The following is a 23,094-nucleotide window of genomic DNA, read 5'->3' on the forward strand; positions in this document are numbered from 1 at the left end:
AGCAATGCTAAGATGCCCACAAAGCATCTGTGAAAACTAAGTTCAAACCCCCAGGTCCCTCTTCTATAAACAGAGACAAGGATTCAGATTTTAATTACACATTATACCTACAAAGCAAAATGAACTCTTGCATGATACCTTGTGCAGATTGGACACTACAAAGTGATAGAAATTAAAACAATCAATTGAAAAGATATTTACCAATGATCTATTAAAAAGGATGATTTATGCTACACATCATTCTGTCCAAAGAACTTATAACAAATAATTCATTGTAAAGACATCTCCTTCTCAGTGTGCCATGCCATCACTCCTTATCTTTTAAGTTGTGGAGTCTTCACCTGGTTGTTCATTAAGGGACTTCATTCAGAAATAAAATCAGAGGTGAAAATGTACATTTAAGTTCATCTGTGCCTGTACTTTGACAATACCAAATCCCTTCCACATCAGCTAACCACTTAAATGACTGGTAATTAAAGTCTCAAAAAGAGTGACATGAAACATAGTACAACATCCACTTTCAAGTCCACAGCCCTAATAGACAGAAGCCTGTCTGAACCCACTCACCTTGAAGAAGACACTGTTCCATATCAACCCTATCCTAGCAGCAAAGAAAGAATTTATCCATAGCTAATTGAGTATTATGTGGCATGCATATGAGTGTCTTCTGAACATGTCATCTCACCAATAATTGAAGTAAGGCACACACAATGTAGAGTTTCTGTACATTGTGACGAGGATTCATAGGATCCAGGTTCATGTCAGAGCAGAGTTACAAGTTTAGCTGTCTCACCAGGTTGCAGATAATGGGCCCCACCATTATCTCAGGCATAGAAAGATGTTAAGACCAGCAAAGACTGTCTTTTTCAATATTGTGTAAAAGGAGAATGGGGAAGAATTTCACGACTTCATGGAGAGGTAAATCAATCTCTTTAGTTTGAATTTTCTTGTTTAGACACACTTAGAAATAAGTGTGAGGACAATTACATGGCGACCAAATGGAACCTTTTTTTTTTTCTGCAAGGAGAACCTCTTTCTCTGTTCAGTACACCATTTATAACCCAACAGGAAAGAAGAAACACAGTAGAGCAAGTGAGAAGGAAGTGCTGGTGGCCGTGCTTGCTGGCTTCTAAAACTAAGTGCTAGGGAAGGACTGCCCTCTCCGTGAGTCAGAACACATCACTTTTCAACCCTTTTCCTTCACTCTCCATTTTACCACTGAACCTCAACCGGATTGGATTCAGAAGAGAAGGTAGAAACAGTGGAAATATATTCTTTGTTTTATGAATCTGGCACAAGAGAGTGGCGCCTGAAGCCCCTATGTTGTCAACTTTAATTGAGCTTAAGAAAGAATGGCTCTGGCAGCAGTTAGATATTTTCCACAATGTCTACATGGACACTGTGCAGAATGTTCTAGCAAAGAGCGAGTTCCAGACCCAATCTCATAGCCTGCGTAACAACATGCTCTGATTACTGAGGATATCAAGCAGAAATCCTGTACCACTCCTAAAGGTTTGGCATATGCTGTGAATAAGCAAACTCAGGAAGTCCATTGATGGCATGCTGTACATTGGATGAATGGGACCCTAAGCCTGGAGCCTGAGGACATTGTATCTTACACCAGGCCTTAAAAAATCTTACTAAGCTGTGGTGGAGACAAGTGGACGCAGGTGGGCCTGTGGCAGTGGGCCACAGGGGTGGACAGGACCGGGGACAGAGAGGGGAGGACACAGCTTGGAATGGGGATGCCCCTAACCCCAACACCTGGGGAAGAGGCTATCTCCGTGGGTCAGAACCAGGGCGAGTCTGGACACTCCGTCTGGGGACAACCCAGGGCCCAACTGCTGATCCTGTGAAACCCAACAACTTGGAGGTGTTGGTGAGACTACCCTGATCAGCTGAAACCCATCTGGGAGAGGATTCAGATGCCTACAGTTTGAAGTCTGAAGAAACAAGATCAGCTGAGGAGTTGACAAATGAACAAAACGTGACCTGGGAACACAGAAGAAGGCGCTACCGAGTCACCAAACCAGATCACAAGAATCATAAGTATATAATTCACCGACTGAAATCAGCTGTCCCTGAAGAAACAGCCCAATAGCACCAATTTAACCAAGAACCCCTACTAAACCAAGACTAAAAATTAGAACAAGAGAGGCACTCTCAGACACAGACACCACCTGCACCGCACAGAGGAAAAGATGAGTAGACGCCAGTGCAAAAATACAGGCAACAACATAAAGACCTATATGGCAACATCAGAACCTAGTGATTCTACACCTGCAAGACCTAAACATACCATGACAGAAGAAACAGAAGAGATCAACCCTAAAAATGACTTTAAGAAGATGATAGAGGCCCTTAAAGAAGAAATAAAACATTCCCTCAATGAGGAAATAAAAACTTTCCTTAAAGAGGTAATGAAAAACTACCTTAAAGAGGAAATAAAAACTTTCCTTAAAGAGGAAATGAAAAACTCTCTTAAAGAGGAAATAAAAACTTCCCTTAAAGAGGAAATGAAAAACTCCATTAGAGAGGAAATTAAAAACTCCCTTAAAGAAATGGAAGAAAAAACGAACAAAAAATGGGAAGAAATCAAATCAAGCCAAGAAAAAGCAATTAAACAGATGAAAGAAACATTCCAAGATCTGAAAAATGAATTTGAGACAATAAAGAAAACACATGCTGAGGGAATGCTGGAAATAGAAATCCTGACAAAACGAACAGGAACTACAGAAACAAGCATAACCAACCGATTGCAAGAGATGGAACAAAGAATCTCTGACACTGAAGACACGATAGAGAAAATAGATTCTTCAGTCAAAGAAAACACTAAAGACAAAAAAGTCGTAACACAAAACGTCCAGGAAATTTGGGACACCATGAAAAGACCAAACCTAAGAATAATAGGGATAGAAGAAGGAGAAGAATACCAACTCAAAGGCACAGAAAATATATTCAACAAAATCATAGAAGAAAACTTTCCTAACCTAAAGAAAGAAATACATATGAAGATACAAGAAGCTTACAGAACACCGAATAGGCTGGATCCAAAAAAAAAGTCCCCTCGCCATATAATAATCAAAACACTAAACACACAGAACAAAGAAAAAATATTAAGAGCCGCAAAGGAAAAAGACCAAGTAACATATAAAGGTAAACCCATCAGAATAACACCAGACTACTCAATAGAGACTATGAAAGCTAGAAGATCATGGACAAATCTCATGCAGACACTAAGAGACCACGGATGCCAACCCAGACTATTATACCCAGCAAAACTCTTAATCACCATAGGCGGAGTAAACAAAATATTCCAGGATAAAACCAGATTTAATCAATACCTGTCTACAAACCCAGCCCTACAGAAAGCACTAGAAGGGAAAATTCAACACAAAGAAGCTAAACACATCCATGAAAAATCAAGCAATAGATAATCCCACACCAACATACACCACAGAAGAAACAAGCTGGTGTAGCTATCCTAATATCTAGAGAAAAAGGATGTTTCAAAAGAGAAGAAGTCTTGTGGCAATGCCTCAGTGGTCCAGGTAACTACCAGAACTCGGAAAAGTTGGTTGAACTTGGGATTGACTGGGAGGCCAAAGATTTAAAAAGCAGAAGATTCTCTCAAGACACAAGTTGTGTGATAATAGTGTGTTTTGTGTGTGTGAATGAGAATTTGTAAATGTTGAATTCTAGGCTTCGACAATCATTGTCAGTGCAGATTAAGCTGCAAGTATTTATGCTTTAAAACTTAAATTATAAAGCTAGTTATGTCTTTCTAACAACTAGTTTTAATGTTTATGAGCATATTTTACCTATATTACCTTTTCAGGATGTTGAGAAAGATGCATCACAAGCAAAGGCTGGAGGCTGGGGGCTAGATGGTTTTGAGGAAGAGGTCTTGGTGGACTCTTTCATAGAGCAAAGGGAAGCAATACCTTCTGGGAAATGAGTTAAGTTTTAATCTAGTCTTTAGGATTAGAAGTCAAAAACAAAAATATTAAGGAAAGGAAAACCTAATTGATCTTTGAAGTATTGTTATATGGAATTGAGTGGGACTTTTGAGGCCTTTCTTCCAGAAAACAAGGACTTGGTTGTCAGGCCTAGATTAGGCCTAAACCTTGGTGCCATGTAGTTGTACTTAAATCATTTCAATTGGAAGTGTCTTAGTGATTGGAACTTCTAGTGCAGTTTGGAGTTCTTCCATTTGAAAAATGTGATATTTGCATGGGATTGTTTGAATCTTGTTTTCTAGTCCCTCCCCATCACCACCCTCATAGTCTGAAGGTAGATTTTTCTCTTGATAAAGAAACAAAAAAGGTGAACATCTTGTTTGTAAATAGGTATCTAGTAACTAGTGGTAAACTTGAAATGGTAGAATTCTTTAAAGCCTAATTCTAGATAGCCTTAAGAAAATATATCTTAATTACTTTTGAACCTGTATTCACCTTGTTTTTTTTTTTTCAAATATCTTAAGTTATATTTTCTTTTTCAGAGCTGCTTCTTATTTGGGGCTACTTTTTTTTTTTTAATTGAGGCGTAATTCATAAAAGGGTATATTGTTTTGATGAGACTTTTTACAACTGTGGCTGGATGTCTTTCTTTAGTCTTCCAAGAAGGGCCATTTTACTTTTTTAGAGTTACTTTTTAAAGTCATGAGGTCAACAACTTGGACTACTATGCATGTAAGTGCTAATGCAAATTAAAGCCCAAGTTGACCTCCAGCAGCAGTTCATTCTATGTTGACAGTGAGAGAACACTTTGCCTGTTAGGATACTGTTACTCGTGGACTGAAATGCTGAAGAAACCCCTCCCCCTATTTTGTTTTTTTGCAAAAATCAAGGTATATTCTAGGGTTTCCTGGTTGACCTCAACAGATAAACTGAGATGATAGTCTTAGTTCAGAAATGATCTGAATGTAGATTTACAGTCTACGTGTACAGCTGGCTAAGTGAGATCGCTTTCACAGTTCTGCATGTATCCCATCGGCTCCCCATTAGTCACTGAACTCTTAAAACTGGTATTGTAACATTATTACAATGTTTTGCACCAATTTTATAAACTTTACAGTACAATATGTGTTCCTTTTCTGAGGCAAACCAAAGGTATATTTCTCAAGGTTCTGCTGCTATCAGCAGCGTTGATGGAGGATTTCTTATACATTTGTAATAGATAGAAATAAACCAGAAAAAAAGAAGAAAAAAAAGTGGTGGAGGAAAAGGTGAACACTGCAAGAATACTCAAAAGGGCTGAGAGTTGCAAACGCCAAGATTGGCTTTGCATAGTAAATGGAATAGAACAGCTCTGAACTATAGCTTACTTTTCCTGGTTTGGTCTGACAGAATGATTGAATGCTTTTGTACAAAATCAGAGCCTTAAAAACAAGGATTTGGTGAGATTGTAAAATGGTGTGCCACTTTGGCAAAACAGTCTGGTGGTTGGTCAAAATGCAAAACATTGTTACTCTGTTACTCAACAATTCTACCCTTAGGAATATAACCTCAAACTACTGAAAATGTGCACCTATGAAACATGTACATGAAGGTTTACAGCAGTGTGTTGCTAATAGTAAAAAAGTTAAAACAACTCAAATAGCTATCAAATACTGGAGAGAAATAAAATGTGGCTTATTCATACAATAGAATATTATTAAGACATAAAAATGAATGAGAAACTAACAGATTAAATGACTTTGGTGAACCTTCATAATTTCATTTGTAGATCTTTCCATTTCTAATTTATAAATACATTTGGGGTTATAAATTATAAATGTACTGCCTCCTGTCAACATTGTATACTTCTATTTGATGATTTCTGTGTCAAACATTATATGGAAATGTTTCCAAGTATTTTCTGTATTAACTGTGAATGAATAGAACAAAATAAATTGCCTGTGATGTTTAAAAAAAAAAAAAATCTTACTAAATACTCATAAAATAAATAAAAACTTTTTGAATCAACAGATTACATTTATAATAATGGCTTGTACAATACACCTAACATATTTTTTAAATGATTCTTACACATCCTTGTATATAAGCATTCCACTCTCAGTCCAGCTCTAAGAGGGTCAGAGCCTTGTGAGAGGTCCCATAGTTAAGAAGGTGAGACTAGTATCCACTGGCATCCTCTCTTACCCCACACTCCTATCAAGCTGTCACCTTGCTGTTTTAAGATGTAGTAAGCCAATTCTACAAGTCCTCATAATTATAGTTTCCCCTTGCCAAAAATTCCTATCAGAGTTGAAGTTTTGAGTGCGGTTACTTTTGTAGTGCCTGGTTAATCACTGGTGGTCATTTTGTGGCAACTGCTCGGTCCATTCCAAGAGGAAGTGCAGCCTGGCAGTCTGGTGTGTTCTAGTAGGGAAGGACCAAAGTGAACAGCATGGAATAAATACCACTGCAGTACACACTGCCAGCAGGATACACACAGCTGCCAGCAATACAAATGGCTGTTTTGCTTGGCTTCTAGGTTCCTAATTGCCAAACAAGCAGAAGAGGCAAGACTGTTAGTGGCTTTCACTCTTCTGAAAAAAAAAAAAAAAAAAAAAAAAAAAAAAAAAAAAACAACCCACCAAATCTACTAGTGCTTATATGATCAAGCTCTGGATGTATACCTATGAACTAATATCATGTTTGATTATCACAAATAAGAAGAAACAATGTTTGAAGTTTTTATGGCTCAAGGCTTCATAGCCTTAAACATTACAGTTTATCTTAGAATCAAAGTTGCATGAGCAGAGTGCTAAGCTTCAGACTTCTGAGATGGAAGACTGTCATTTTGATAATTCCTTGTCCACATCCTGCAGAGCTGAAACAGCCAAAGATCACAGCCTTTCGGGGCTGTGCTTGTGGTCCATGGTCACAAACTAGCTACTGGCTGACCAAGGAATGTGTCTTAAGCTTTTTCTTCTCTACATAGATTAGTATTTTGCTATCTCAAAGATTCAAAGAGACAAGAAGATAATTAAAATCAAATGCAAGTTGATGCATAGATGCAAGAATGAAAAAAAATATATCCTAAGATCAAATGGGGGACAAAAATCAAATATAAACAATCCTGCTATACCTAAAACTCAAATCTGTTTCATTTTCTGATTTTTGCATATGTTTTCTTTTATAGTTAGACTCAATACTAGTTAGAGTAGCCAGAAGGTGGTGGTGAATGCCTTTAATCCCAGTACTCTGGAGGCAAAGGCAGACAGATCTCTGTGAGTTCCTGGCCAGCCTGGTCTACAGAGTGAGTTCCAGGACAGCCAGGGCTACACAGAGAAAACCTGTCTTAAAAAAAACAAATTAGTTTTGATAAATGTCTGTTATTTCATTTTGTCAAAATCTGAAAAACCTCAAGAGACAGATTTGAAATATGAAGTAGTGTGAACATCCCCCGCCCCCCCCCCAGTGGTGGGAGGCACTGCTCACAGCAAATTCATTAGCTTATCAACTTTCTAAAATGATGATTCCTTCCATTGTGTTTTATTTAGTTTTTTTTTTTTTTACTTTATTTTACTAATTTACTTTTAGCTGGCAAATAGCGTGTATTTACAGGATAAATGTGATATTTTGATCTATAAATATATTGTGGATTCAATGAAACACATGAGCGTGCCCATAATCTTACCAAATTGCTTTTTTTTTTTTTTTTTTTTTTTGGTTTTTTTTTTTTTTTGAGACAGGGTTTCTCTGTGTAGCTTTGCGCCTTTCCTGGAACTCACTTGGTAGCCCAGGCTGGCCTCGAACTCACAAAGATCCGCCTGGCTCTGCCTCCCGAGTGCTGGGATTAAAGGCATGCGCCACCACCGCCCGGCTGCTTTTTTTTTTATAATGAGAAAGTTAAAAAAATTTTTTTCTCTTTTTTTCTGGGCTGGCAACATTCCTAGGTAAGTACAAAAGCACCTGCCTCCAAGCTTGATGGTCTAAGTTCTGTCACCAAGAAGGGGAGTGAGAAGTGACCCCTCCAAGCTGTGCTGTGACTGTCACACATGCCCACGGTATACACATGCTGCATGCACAAACTCCAAGAAATGTGGAAAGAGTTGAGGCTATTCTTTTAAAAGTTCTCACTAAATATTGTAGACATTGTTAACAACAACAGTTTGGGTATATGGCCTAGTGGAAATTTTCATATCCACCTCACTCATGTGAGGTTTTACTCCATTTCGAATTCTAGGCAAGTGACCTTTCTGTTTGGGAAAGGGGAGTTGTAAATCTTAAACTTTCAGTGTTAAGGTGTAGACAAAAGAGGAATATGTATAAACTTGGAGTAAGAAACTATAGTGTGGGAGAAACAAAGATCAGAGAAATGACTGAAGGTCAAATCAGCTGACACTCATTCTAATCCTGTTGTTCTCAGACTTTCTAGTGTCCCAGCGATGAATCAAGCTGAGGCAAAACACTTGCTTTTGCCTCCCTAACTTCCTGTCCATCTCATGTTCAGGTACCCAAGACAACTGAGTTGAATGAATCGTTAAGATTTACCTATATGATGCAAATGGTCCTAAATAATAGATTGGTATCTCAAAGTTAGGCACAGCTTTGCCTCCTTTAATACCTAATTTTACTCCACCACAAAATTTGAGGTAATAATGATATAACTGCCTTTATTTAATCTATCTACTATGTGATCCTGTGGAGAAGCAAACACAGCTCAATAACTTGTTGAGGCCAAGGAAATACCCAGAATTACAACCAATTGTGCTAAGTCGCCCTATAGGGTTCATAGACACCTTCTGTATTGTATTTTCAGAGTACTTTCTTATAAATGGTTGAGTCCATATATGTGGTGTGATATTTTGAATGCACTCTGACACTCTTTGAGACTCCCAATAAAGTTTACTTTGAATCAGAGGGCAAAGCTAGCTACTAGCTGACCAAAATTAGCCATAGAGGTTTTGGAGGACCGAAGACATAGAGAGAAACACAGGAAACAGTAGGGAGGGATTTAGAAAGATTCTCGGCCTTTTTGGATCAAGGAAGGAGAGAGAGAGAGGAGGTCACTGGTTGCTTCTCTGCCACTTCTCTGATCCATCAGGTTCTTACCCCTATATCTGACTCCTGAACTTTTATTGATAAAGAATAATTAAATAAATGTTTCAAATATAGGACAAAGTCACCTGTCTATTCCTTGGTAGATGAAGCCAGAAATTCTGAGAGGCACCCTCAGTGGAGAGATCTCCCTGTGCCAATGGCTCTGGTATCACTCATACTAGTTCACTGAGGAATATAAGTCTCCAGTTGTTCTTTTCTTGATTAGACCTAAACAATTGAAAAACAGGTGGGAGTTAAGAATCAATTAGAGAGACTCTAAAGAACTCAAGTGAGTGGTTACCACAAACCTATTTTTCCAGTTTTCACAGTATGACCACAGAATACACATTTCCACAGTTGTAGACATAGTAAATTTTAATCGGCAAACTCCTTGAGGAAAGGATTACTGTGGTCTACAAACGTAGAAGGAGCTACTCACTTTGTCAGATCATCCTCAGTGTGCATTAGCACTCCATAGGAAAAGTGTGTTCTTACTGCCCTAGTCCACAAAGCCCTTTCCCTGGGGAATTGTGTTAGTTCTCCAGTGATGAATCAAAGCTCCCAGGTAGCTGTGGAGGCTCAACCCCATTATTCCTGGTGCTTGCAAGACTGAAACAGAGGATTGCTTGAGTTTTTGCCAGCCTGGACTACCCTGTCTCACAAAAACAAAAACAAGAAACATTTTATAAAGTGACCATGACTTTTAGGCTAGTACTCGGGTGAGAAATGGGAAGCTGTTTGAGGATTGTTAAACCACAGAGGACCTAACAACTCAGCCACAGTTGTTGGTCTAGGGGGAAGCTGACCAACCATTTGCATATTAGATAGTCTATGAGAGAAGCTACTGTATGTTTGCTATCAAAAAAGATGCGTTTGTGAGCTGGAAGTTCAGCTAGGACGTCCTATCTACTTGGGGCACATGTCTATTGAGGAGAGGAACACAGTGTGTGTCAAAGATGAGAGGAAACTCTGAAACTAAGGCAGGTCTGGGCATTCCATGCTTGAGCTCTAGTCTCTAGGGCCAGTACATTGTTATCTGCTTCCTTTGGTTGGGTTTCTGTTACTTAAGTCAAAGATACCTGATTACTAAAACAGAGAGCAGTTACACAGGAGCTGGTCTATTCCCGAAAGGTTTGGTATGCCAAGATTATAGTACTGTTTTTTCCCATCTACTCTTGGAAAATCACAGAACAGGTATGGAGAAAGAATAAAGGTAATCAAATGTTATAAGGACCATCCATTGGTAGTTTTCTATTAGCCATGAATTTTCTGAAGTACCTTAATGAATCAACTGTTTACCAATGTAAGGGGTGCCCCACATATTCCTTGGGATGATGGAGTTGGAGTGGGTCTTAACACAGCTGCCAGGATTACTAAAAGAAAGCAAAAGATGGCAGCCTGCTGCCTTGAGACCTATCTTTGAAAACAGCATTCCTTTTAAACCCTGTTTAGTAATGATCTTTCATATATTCTGATATCTTATTAAGACAAATTATGTTGTATATGTTCATGTACAAATATGCATGCATGTGTATGCACATCTTTGGTGAACATATCATCAATTCTCATAATAAATAGATGAGATGAATTTAGTCTATTAACAGTGGAAGAAATCAGAATATAAAAAGATGGATCAACCAGGCAAAGGCAAAGGCAAGGTTGATCCTTTTTGCCTGCCTGCCAAGCCCCTTACTTTGTGCCACCACAAACTGTTGCCAAAACACTCTTACAATCCCTAATAAAAGGGAATCATTTCCTGCTTTAAAACTGCTCATGGAAAGGTAGCCTTCTTCCTAGTCACAGTTCTTTAAAAGTTAGGGGGCTTACACCACGGAGAGAATTGATAGAGAGAAGCACCACAGGTTTGATTCAACTCACATGGGTTTCTTTCCGTGGTCCTCCTCCTTAAACCAACTCTCCCATAGCACTCACACAGTGCTTTCTCTCACACCTGTGCTTTGTAATTAGAAAACAATATGACTAATGGGCAGTGCGATTCAACTTGAGTACCTTCTATGTACGAGGCTCAGAATAATTCAAGCAGTTGAAATTTTACTTCGGCTATATGAAACACTATATGGAAGTTGTCCATAGTCTAGGTGTTAGCACATGGACACAAGAAATGATAGCACAAAAAGGAAGTCCTAAGTATGATGATTTTGTCAGCCAAATGGACATGGTACCTGCAGTTGGATGCTTGTGATCAGTTTAAACATTAGAAAGGGGAGTATATATATAAAACGTTTCTGAGAATTCCATGGATGAACTTAGTGTATTTTGTTCAGATTCATTGCCCCTGCTCCTTGTACTAACTTCTCATGGATCCACCTTCTATCTGCCACCCTGCTCCCAAATTCATGTATTCTATATTTTTAAAGCCCACTGAATCCAATTGTGCTTTAGGTGCGGGCTCATCCACTGGGTCGTGATTGGCCTACCAGAGACCACACCACTAAAGAAAATTGACCCTTCTTGTCTTAGCAGCTATCAACTGTCAATGTCTCCTCAGCTGGAGGTAGAGGTTCATTGCTTCTCCCTGAATCATGCTGGAATGTTGACTTTCTTGATCTTGTTTAAGTCTTATGCAGGAATCCACAGCTACTGTGATTTCATGGTTGTCTTGTTGTGCCCAGAAAACATGGTCTCATCCTAATCCTCCCCATCTTTTAGCCTTTCCCAATCTTTCCATACCCTTCTGTGATACTTTTTCTGCCTTGCAGGTGCATGTGTAATATAGAAGTCCTTATGGCTGAGTACTCCATAGACATTTATTCTCTGTACTTTGATTAGTTGTCAGAAACTAGAGTTTCAGTGTTAACAGTTGTCCACTACACAAATGAACTTCTCTGATATGTCAACTCTGTGAGGTTCACTAATCTATGGCTGTTTGAAGCTATGTCTATTTAGCAAAATAATGTTTTTAAGTTCACAACTGTTGCCTATGAGCTCCCTAGCCATGGGTTTTTGATCAGATTTACAGGACCAGGCACTTTATCCACCCTTGGACTGGGTCTCAAATCACATAATTACATTCTTGTTCATCCTCATCACATTCTTGCTACTACTTGCTACTATTGTATCAGTGGGCTTATGTTGCAGGTTGATTATTACTGTAGCTCTCTGGGCTCATAGCTGGGTCTGACTTTTGAAGACTTTTCTCTCCAAACAGGCATAATAGCACCTTCTGGTACTATGAAAGCTAAACAGTGGAGGGGAAGCATCCCAGTCAGTAATAGCTTAATTTCTTCAAATTTTGGTGGGCAACCAAAAGCAATGCCACTAATCTGGATTGTTTTGTGGGTTTCTAGGGACCTCCCCCCAAGGCTAAAAACAGCTCAAGAGGAGGTAATTTACACCTGGCACTGACCTCTTTATTTGGCAACTTATGAATTCTGAGAGGAGCACTATGCCATGTGTGAGGTGTTTTTATTTAAACTGGTTTTGTGTGTGTGTGTGTGTGTGTGTGTGTGTGTGTGTGTGTGTGTGTGTATTGGTAGGTTTCCATATGGCTTTTTCAAATACCCTTAGCTACCCCTACTTCTGCCTCTACTCTATCCTGTCCTCACTACTTAACCTCCCCATTATTTCCCTTTCCCCTTTCTATGGCCCATGTTATACTCTGCCCCACCCCTTAATATTTTTCTCTCTCCCCGCAAGTAGTTCTCAAAGGTGCTTTTATAAACTACAGAAAATTTCTCTACCTATACAAAAGACTACTTCACTTTTTTTCTTTCTTTTTTATTTTATAATTTAATTTAATTTTACATATCAGCCATGGATTCCCTTGCTCCCCCCCTCCTGCTTCCCCCCCCCCTTCCCTCCAGCCCACCCCCATTCCCATCTCCTCCAGGGCAAAGACTCCCTTGAAGATTGAGTTCAGACTACTTTACTTTTAACTGAAGTAACTTAATAGAAATTTCAGCTCCCTCTGTCTATACATGGCTGCTCACTTTACCCAAAGACCTCCTTCCTCAGAATTTATCTTTCTCCTCAAGATTAATGAGAGATCCTCTTTTCCCCCCATTTCCCCCATCTGATCACTTATACACTGTAACCCTCCTTATTGCCTCTCTATTCACCCCATCTCTGGAAATTGTCCTGTTTTACTTTGGTTCTACAGTTGCTATAGGATATATATTCACATCTGAAGACTGAAAGCTAGGAGCCTCACATAAGAGAGGAGACACAAACATGCATGCACACACTTCATGTGATTATAATCCTTCTTGAAGAAATTGATAAGTCCAGGGGTTCAATTAAAAAATAGTCAAGAAAGTCCAGATTCAACAAGATACTATAACTTGTTTTTACACTTATTCTGATATGGAAAATGATTCATAAGACTGATTATTTGTTCATATTTAACATTTAGGAGATCTATGAAAGCAAAGTATATAGTCAGTAGATACAATGTAAGAAGTAGAGTCATTCAGGAGAGTAGTAATATGACATATGGTTTGTTAAGTATAAACCCAACATATACGGAAAACCCCTCAAGAAATATTTTTGTGTATCTCACATTTATAGTAACTGAAATGGCAATTCAGTTTGGTCTCTAATTTCTGTTTGGAATGTAGAGAAGAACTGAAGCTGTAGACCACAATTACATAAACTTGAGCCATTAGAGCCATTAACTATAACACATAAACATGAAGAGTTTATTTTAAATAAATCAAATATCCTGATGTCAAAGCCACAAATTATGAAATTGTGTTTGGTTTGCATCCTAACACCAAAACTTCAAAATGGCAACCTCGATTGACTAAGCTGCTTTTTGCAGCCACAGTTAGGACCGTGCCAAGCCACATATTCAGACAAACACATCAACGCATACCCACTGCTGATGTTAATTGTGGTCAATGGACAGCGCACTGGTGAGACCCTGAAGTCACCCTCAGATGGGGCTTCAGGATAGATGATTTAAATTAGGTCAGACATTGAAAACTAAATGTTTTTATGTTTAATTGAGGTTTGTTATTGGTCATCTTATCAGAATAAAATAACATGTGGGGTATGGCATATTTTTTTTAAAATATGCAGAAAAATAAACAGTTTAAAAACCATGCAAGAATGGAAATAACAAACAAACCTCTTTCAAACAGCATTGGTAGTGACTGTAGTTTTCCAAATGACTTTTTCCCCTTTTGTACCCTTGCCTTGTCACAGTAAGGGCACAGTACAGTGTCCTCAGGTGGTAGAAGTACAACGCCTTTGGTACTGAGCAATACTGAGGGAGATCAGCTCCTCCCCCCACCAGGTACTCTTGAGCAGGGAGAAATGAGGAATATGTAGATAGCAGTACAGCGGAGAGAGGCAGTAAGAAACACAGAATAGCCTCAGGATGGCCTGGGTCAAAACCCACCAGCCTCTTCTGTCTCTACTAAAGGGTTTTTAAAGGAATGCCAAGGGGTGGAGTAAAGACCTCTTCCCAGCACAGCCAAGTGCAGACCATCCCAGACACCTGGTGACCATGCAGGTGGTCAAAGCCATCCCCCAGTGCAGCCCTGCTGTGTAAAGCAAGCTCAGATCTCACTAGAAAACCTTCTGCTGGGCCCCCACACAATACCAAAGAGTCATTCTCTCTGGTGATCATCCTTTACTAAGTCATTTGCCCAGAATTGGTTTTAAGAAATTTACACTGGCTTGAGTGATGTATTTGTTTAATATAATATTGAGGAAGTAGAACATAAGATTAAATTTACAATCCCTTTAACTTACTGCTGATATATGCATTGTATACTCAGTTTTTCATTTTTTATTCTAAAAACCTGAAATAATAGCTTATCACACACAAAAAAATACCTACTGCTCTGGACTGGGAGGTTAACATAATGTGTGTGTGTGTGTGTGTGTGTGTGTGTGTGTGTGTGTGTGTGTGTGTGTTTGAAAGAGAGGGAGAGAGAGAGAGATAATGAAGATGTAAAGAAGGAATATACCTTCACAGTCCCACTGTGTAAGGACCACCAGAATCTATTTTGTGCTATGGAACAGTGTATATGAGATCCTCTAGTCATCATCACAATTGCCATTGTTATTGACAGAAGTTAACAACATCTGCATTATGGATGTTCTTGAGCAGCTACTTAGGGCCCAGGTGACTTTTATATTCTGCTCTCAAGTTTTGACCCTCACTGACTGCTTTTTAAATTTTTCCTTATTTCTTTTTGAGATTGTAATGTAATTACAACACTTTCAGTTTCCCTGTCCTCCCTAAACCCTTCTATATAACCCTCCTTGTTCTCTTTCAAATTCATGATCTCTTTTTTTCATTAATTACTGTGTGTGTGTGTCTATTTGTCTGTCTGTCTGTCTGCTTGTCTTTCTGTCTGTATTCCTAAAGGCATAACCACAGCTTACTCAGTCCATAAAGCATTTCTTGTATGTATGTTTTCAGGGCTGACCATTTGGTATTGTAGAACCTTTTAACATGCTCTTTCCTGAAGAAGACGATTTCTCCTGCTCTGAGCACTAAGTTACCCGCTGTTCTTTTGTAGGGCTGGGGCCAAGTGAGCTTGTTCCATCCACATTAGCATCTCATGTTGTCCTTCTCCTGCTCATGTTCCTTAGGTGTCGCTTCTGACATGACACAGTCTCCCAGTAAAATCCCTGATCCTCTCTGGCTCCTGCAATCTTTCCACTCTGTATTATACACTGATCCCCAAGTCTTAAGGTGCAAAAGCTCTGTGGAAGATATATTTGCTGGGGCTGGGTTCCACGACTTCAGTTGTTTGTGGGTTTTCTGAAAGAGTCTGTATTGAGAGATAATGTGATTTTTGTCTTTAAGTCCATTTAATGTGGCTTATCAGCATATCAGGGATAAATCCAACTTGGTCATATGTATAATATTTTTAAATTTATCCTTCTCCTGACTCCATTTTCCCTTCTGTCCTCTTCTCCCAGGCCCTGCCCTCAATACCTCTCTCCCTCAGATCACTCCTTCTTTGTTTCCCTTCAGAAAAGGACAGGCCTCCTGGGGATATCAAACCAAACATGGCATATCAAGTTGCAATAAGACTAAGCACATCCCCTCATGCTAAGGCTGAATGAGGCAACCCAGTAGAAAAAAAAAGGGGGGTCCCCAAAGCTGGAAAAAGTATCAGAGACAGCCCCTGTTCCTGTCTTGTTAGGTCTTCTGCAAGAACACCAAGCTATACAACCACAGCATGTATGCAGAGGACCTAGGTCAGACTATATAGGGTCCCTGATCATCAGCTCAGTCTCTCTGAGATCTTATGAGCCCTGCTTAGTTGTATCTTTTTGTTGTATATCTGCATTCTGTTTGAATGTATTTTACACATAATGTTTTTAGTCTATAATTGTTGGGGATGTCTTTCTGTATGCTGTGAATGTGTTGCTCTAATTGATTGATCAATAAAATGCTAATTGGCCAGTAGCCAAGGAAGAAGTATAGTATAGGCAGGATAAGGAGAGAGGAGAATTCTGGGGAGTGGAAGGCTGAGTCAGGAGATGCTGCCAGCTGTCCCCGCCATGAGAAGTAAGATGAAAAGATACCCATAAGCCATGAGCCACATGGCAAGTTAGAGATTTATAGAAATGGGTTAATTTATGATATAAGAACAAGATAACAAGAAGCCTGCCACAACCATACAGTTTATAAGTAATATAAGTCTCTGTATGTTTGCTTGGGTCTGAGCAACTGTAGGAGCCAGGTGGACACAGAAAAACTCCAGCTACATATGTTCAAAGATATTGGTCTGTACTGTACATTTTCTATTGACTTTATCTGGGTTTGGTATTAAAATGATAGTGATGTCATAGCAGGAATTTGGGAACAAACCTTCTGTTTCTGTTTTTTGTTTTTGTTTTAATAATGTAAAGAAGATTCTCTGTAGGTTTTCTTTGAAAGTTTGATTAAATTATGTTGTGAATCCATCTAGCCTTGGACTGTTTTTGACTGAAAGGTTTTTTTTTTTTGTTGTTGTTGTTACTATTTAAATCTTCTCATTTGTTATGGGTCTGTTTTGGCTTTTGACTTAATCTTGACTTGATTTTGGTAGCTTAGATGAATCTACAAATTCACCCTTTTCATTTAGATTGTCCAATTGAATGGAGTACAGGTTTGTAAAGTATTCCTTTATGATATTCTGCATTTCTTTGGTGCCTGTTGTAATGTTTGCCTGTTTATTTATGATTGAAAATATTAAGATACTCTGTTCCCATCATTTTGTTATTTGGGCCAGGGGTCTGCCAATCTGCCAGTATCCATAGTTGGTGATATCAACTGCCCCCAGGAACTCCCACACTTGTCTTTTGCAAGTGGGTGTGGAGATCTGCAGGATAGCCAAAATTCAGTCCTGGGATAATGTCTGCCTTGCTCTCTCTAGGTTTTATATTAGGTAGGTGATACAAGGGGCCACATAACACCGCTGCTATTGCCAATACCTGGCATCCTAGGAGTTGGAAGATCTCTAAATGTTCAGTTGCCCATTTAAATGTCTCCTCAGTCTCAGAGGCTGTGGATCATCCACATATTATAACAATATGCTCTCTGTGTACTTTTGTCTGAATTCCAGAAAGTCTACACTCAGGGCCTCATCAGAGTAGGGAAGTTTTAAAATCCCTCTGGAAACTGAGTCCACATCAGCTGGCTAGTATAACTAGCTTTTGCATCTGTCCACTCTAAGGCAAAATAGGCTAACTGACAGGTGTCAAGGGGGAGGCTGAAGAAAGCCTCCTTAGGTCTAAAGCTGTAGACCTCTCGTTCTGGTGGCAACAAGCTTAGGAACATGCACAGGCTTGGGACTGTGTGGTAAATGGTTTCCACCTTTTTGTTGACCTCCATTAGGTCCTGGATCAACTGGTAGTCCTGAGTACCTGGCTTCAGGACTTGAAGTAATGGAGTGCTCCAGCAGAAATGACAAGGTCTAAACAGTGCTTTTTGTCCTGACCACCCAGTCCCAAATGAACATATAAAAGCTTACATTAATTACAAAATGTTTGGCCAATAGATCAGGCTTATTACTAACTAGCTCTTACATTTAAATTAACCCATCTATTAATCTATGTATTGCCATGTGGCTTGCGGCTTTACCTGAGCTCTAGCATCTTGTTTCCTGGGCAGTTTGCTGGAGTCTCCTTGACTCTACTCTTCTTCCTTCAAGTCTTCAGTTTGATGGTCCCACCTAACTTTATCCTGCCTTGCTATAGGCCAATCAGCTTCATTATTAACCAATGAGATTAGTACATATTCACAACGTGCAGAAGGATTATCCCATAGCAACAGGGGATGAGAATATGGACAATAATTGATGCCTGATTGGTGGCTAATCTAGACATGTTTCTATCTGCCCAAACAGTAGGGTACTGTAGTTGGAGCTTCTACAGATACTCTGTTGGTGGGTTTTTCCTGCATGGAGTCTATTTTCCATGGAGGAGTTATCCCTCCAATAGACCGCAGGTCACTAGAATGTGGGCAGGGGTGGCGCCCTGAGGATTTAAAGAAGAAATGCCTGGTTGTTTTTTATATAATAAGTTTAGATTTGTGATTCTTTTAAGATCTTTTCGTAAGATAATCTTTCATGATAAATAATAAAATGATTGATCCTTTGTAACTGCAAAATGTAGCCTGCCAGTAGAAGAACTGGCTGAAAAAAAAATACCTTGCTTGCTTACACTTTGTTAATCTATAACAAGTTGCTTAGACATAAATGTATGTGGGTCCTTGAGAATAATTTGTTTTTCACCTGTGATACCTAAAATGTTTAATCATGTAAGAGAAATGGGGAACATACTGTTTTTTACTTGTATTCATTGTAATCATTCACATGGAAAATCGAATGTAACAACCTTGTAATTTTTATACTGCTTGAAAGATTTTGCTGGGGTATATAAGCTGTAAGGGAAAAGATAAAGAGATATAGAAGGAAAACATCAGGAAAGATGTAAAAGAAAAACATCAGGAAAGAGGTAAGAGAACAAATAAAGATGAGACACCCTGATGTGTTGAAGATGTGAGTGTGTGTGTGAGAGAGAGAGAGAGAGAGAGAGAGAGAGAGAGAGAGAAGAAGAAGAAGAAGAAGAAGAAGAAGAAGAAGAAGAAGAAGAAGAAGAAGAAGAAGAAGAAGAAGAAGAAGAAGAAGAAAAGAGAGAGAGTTAGTTTTCCTCTTTATCCTCGGTCCCAGAGAACTAAGTTTTGCTCCCTCAGAGAAAAAAATCTGTAATGTGATCAGACTTCATGCCTCCTCTTCAGTCTCTGATGTGCTGAAAGCTGGTCTTCCAACAGCACAATCTGCCTCCAGGGTTGTTCCAGGAACACAGAGGGCGATGTCTCAGGCTTCTGAATGACCTGACTCTCCTTGAACAGAATAGTGAGCTTCATAGCAACCGCTTTCAAGTCTGCCAATAAGACCTGCTAAAAATTGTTCAAAGCCTCCTTACCTCTGTCAGTGTAGTGTTGGGGTCCTGTATAATTGAATAAAAGAGCATATGGGTATGGCACAATTTTTTTAATATGCAGGAAAGTAGAATGTTAAATCAAAACCTGCAGATAGAACTTCGTAATGGTGTAGGTAATACCTGTGCCTGCACATGTGTCATTTGGTCTTTACTTATTTATAGTACTTCTTGATCTTTTATCTTCTGGTGGAAGCTTGGGACTTCTGGATCACAGGAACAACATCAGTATCCCAATGTTATTATTTTAACGATTTCTTTAAACACAATGTAGAGATCATGCACATGATCTCACAGGCAAAATCTTTGATAAAATATTTTTATTTCTCTCATATCACTAAGAATAAGAGACATTTATCTTGCATAAAGGACCATTTGATGTTCAGGCCAACATAATCCTGCCTTCTCCAAAGTAGACTAGATGGGCAGGAGCTAGTGTCGCCAATGAACTAATGAGCAATCTTTTGGTTTGCTTTGTAGGTGTGTCCATGCTGTCTTCGAGTCTCCTCAGCTTGCTACTGCCCTCCCTTGGCTTCCTAGTCTACATGGAATTCTGAATGTTGTGACATCTGCTGTTCCCAGCCCAGCTCAGAGGATGCCCTTCATCCTGGGATGACTGTAATTCCTTCTAATCCCTGCGGCTCCATCCTAAACCAAATAAATTAGACTCTAACAAGCTATTCAACTGATTTCCAACACATTATGACTGAGGCATTCAGGAACCCCTTCATCCAAAAGAATAACTTTTCAATGGAAACAAAATGATTTTTAACTCGTTCCAATATGCCTTATAAACCATTTAACCTGATTCTGTGAAAGTTGCATGATTTAATTCAATGGACAAGTTACAGTGTTCAATTCAATACCATAGGCTGTAGAGTGAAAGTAAAATCACCATACATGGGTGCTTTACATTTAATGACAAGTTGTGAAATTCAGTAGAGGTTGAAATGTTGATTGTATGTGGTATGTGTAAGGGTAATGCAGTCTCTTATATTAGCCTATCTGTTTGGGGTACTGCGTATTTTTGAAAGACCCCTGCCATTCATCATATTTTGAGTTTTCCATAAAACTGAAACAAAACAAAAAAAAAACATTTTGACATAAACACCATTACCAAATCGCTTTACTGAATGAGTTGACAGTTGACAGTTTTTGACTATGAAAACCAAATTATAGAACTTACTATCAGTATTCTTATTTTTGAAGTAATTTTCTACATATTTACTTTGCCGAATCTGTAAACCTCTTCAGTTCGTTTTCTAATGCTGATGACGTTCACATGCCATGTGAGGATTTTTTTACTTTTGTATCCGAATCTGAAGTTGTTTTGTGCTTTTCCTCTCATCAATGTAAAGTCACAGAACTTGCAGTTCATCTGGAGCATCTACTGCTGTGTTTATTCATATGTGTAATGACAGGTTTGGGGGAGTAGTGTGCTTCCATTTTTATTGCAATGTGATTGTCTTTATACAGTTAGAAATAAGTGACAGTACAGTATCAGAATCTCCGAATGTCCTTGTTTCTCCGGTTTTGTGCTTCATGCCTAAGTAGAAGCTCTCTTTGTAGAAGGTGTAGAATCAAGAAATCATATGCAGGTCAAAAAAGCTACAGAATTCCATTCAAAGAATTTTAAAGCTCATTTCCCATTTTAATGCAATACTGAAAATACCAAATCAGAATGTTGCTAGTGGTCCTATGAAGAATATGCAAAGCAGGGAGGCAGGAGAGGTAGACAGCATCCTATCCAGGGATGTCTCCCCAGGGTTGATGTGGAGGAATTTGTGAGATGCGAAAAGGAAACTTGTGTTTCCTCATTATCCATGGTGTGCACGGAGATGTGTCTGAGTGTGGGTGTGAAAGAACTCGGGTAATAAAGAATTAGCTGGCTCCTGAAATAGTGCAATGTTTGGTTCCTTGAGAGGGCTAATCCTATTTTATTAGCACAATCTTGCTGGCTAATTAGAGACAGAGTTTATCTTTTTAGAAAGGATACCCTATAGGTCCATAAAGAATATTTACAGGAAGCAAAAATAGATCTATTAATATGTTACCCCTATCTTTAATTTGTATAATTTTGTACTATATGTGTAAATGTTTAAAGTCCTCATTATGAAAATATCAATAAATATTTCATTGATTTACACTTAACACTTTGTTATACAAATGAAGCTTTTTAAAAAATCAGAAAACAGATGCTTTCCCAGTAGAAGTATGTCAACAAATCATTGACAGATTTCATAAAATATTTAATGATTTGAAAAATGAGAAAATGACTTCATACTTTAGGGAGATGAATACTCTGTAAGCTTTCTGTACAAATGTTGTGTTTTCCTTGTTACATTTGGGGTTTTCCTCTTGCAATGTGACCCATGTTGGGCATTTTTATATCATCAATAATGACATCTTTTGCCAAATGCATGCCTTGCCTTTTATTTTCTAATATATGGTAATAAAGACCAAAACTGGCTAGACTTTGCATGAAATGGTTCTGAAAGATAAGAAAAACAGACTTGAAGGTTGTTTAGTTTTAAATATGTGGCAGATAGACTCAACTCTCTCATGCACTAATGACTTCTGCTTTTCATTTTCTCATATAATTGTACAGAAGTGACTGGGACCATCGGTTTTAAATGGTTGTCAAGCTAACTAATGTATCATATGCTTTAAGATGCAAGATTCTTAATTAAACTTTATATAGCTATAGACACCTCTGTTGTTTCTTTGTATTTCAGGAAAGTTAATAGTAGTTTTATTTGATACTGATAAATAACAAATTGATTTTTTTAGTTATTTTTTATCATTTTTTCAATGGAGTAGTATAGGACTGTGGTTTGTCCTTTTTATGAATGAATACAAATTATAAAGAAATAAATGTCTTACTGTTGCCCAAAAAGTAACTGTCCTTTTAATTTACCGGAAATTTATATTTGATTTATTTTTTAGAAAGCATTTATGATGAGCTTTGTGTCATGGAGTAGTTACTTCTGGGTAAGTAAAACTTCAGAGTTGAAATAATTCAATGGTATAAAAAAAATACACAGGGGCTGGAGATAGTGTTCAGCAGTTAAGAATGCTTACTGCACCTTTACCTGACATCTCACTGTCAACTATAACTCCAGTTCCAGGAACCTGATGCTCTCTCTCTCTCAACTCCATGGGCACCTGCATGCGTCTGAGATGAATATAAACTTACCCAGGCACATACACATAAGAACAACAATAATAAAATTTTTTAAGTATCTAAAAATGCAAAGCAAAACTATACCCAGAAACAGTCAGTTGCACACTGGAAACACTAATGAGTATCACTTGGTCTGCAGCTGAACACTAGGGCAGGATTCTAGATGCCCAGAAAAAAAAAAAAAAAAGTCTGTTTAATCTTGAGTGTGCTGAACTTCATGGAGGAATTTTCATAAATCCAAGAATCTAAAGGCAAGGAGTCTCAAACAGAATCTTCTCAGAGTCTGGAGCAAAACTGAGCTGAGAATTCTGTCACTTGAGTTTCCTTTGCTTTTTTGTGGAGTTCTTTTAATGATTTCTTCCTCCATCAGTCTGCTTTCCCTTCCTGGTTCATGAAGCTTGTTTCATTCTGTGTTTTTATTTTCTTTTTTAAGCACTGCCTCTATTCCTTGACCCTAAGTGTTAT

The 23,094-nt window shown here is 38.5% G+C and overlaps 1 protein-coding gene across 3 annotated transcripts in view; it reads left to right on the forward strand.

Moving 5' to 3' along the window:
- The window catches only part of Cntn1 (contactin 1), a 321,618-nt gene extending 299,467 nt beyond the window's left edge, over window positions 1-22,151 (forward strand). For all 3 annotated transcript variants that reach the window (XM_042265297.2, XM_042265298.2, XM_076556639.1), the window contains one exon: window positions 19,926-22,151. In XM_042265297.2, coding sequence (XP_042121231.1) covers window positions 19,926-20,002 — 77 coding nt within the window. In that variant the 3' untranslated portion in view covers window positions 20,003-22,151. The remainder of the gene's footprint in view (window positions 1-19,925) is intronic.
- Window positions 22,152-23,094: the final 943 nt, after the last annotated feature.

Source organism: Peromyscus maniculatus, chromosome 20, assembly GCF_049852395.1.
Source record: "Peromyscus maniculatus bairdii isolate BWxNUB_F1_BW_parent chromosome 20, HU_Pman_BW_mat_3.1, whole genome shotgun sequence".
Classification (NCBI taxonomy): domain Eukaryota; kingdom Metazoa; phylum Chordata; class Mammalia; order Rodentia; family Cricetidae; genus Peromyscus; species Peromyscus maniculatus.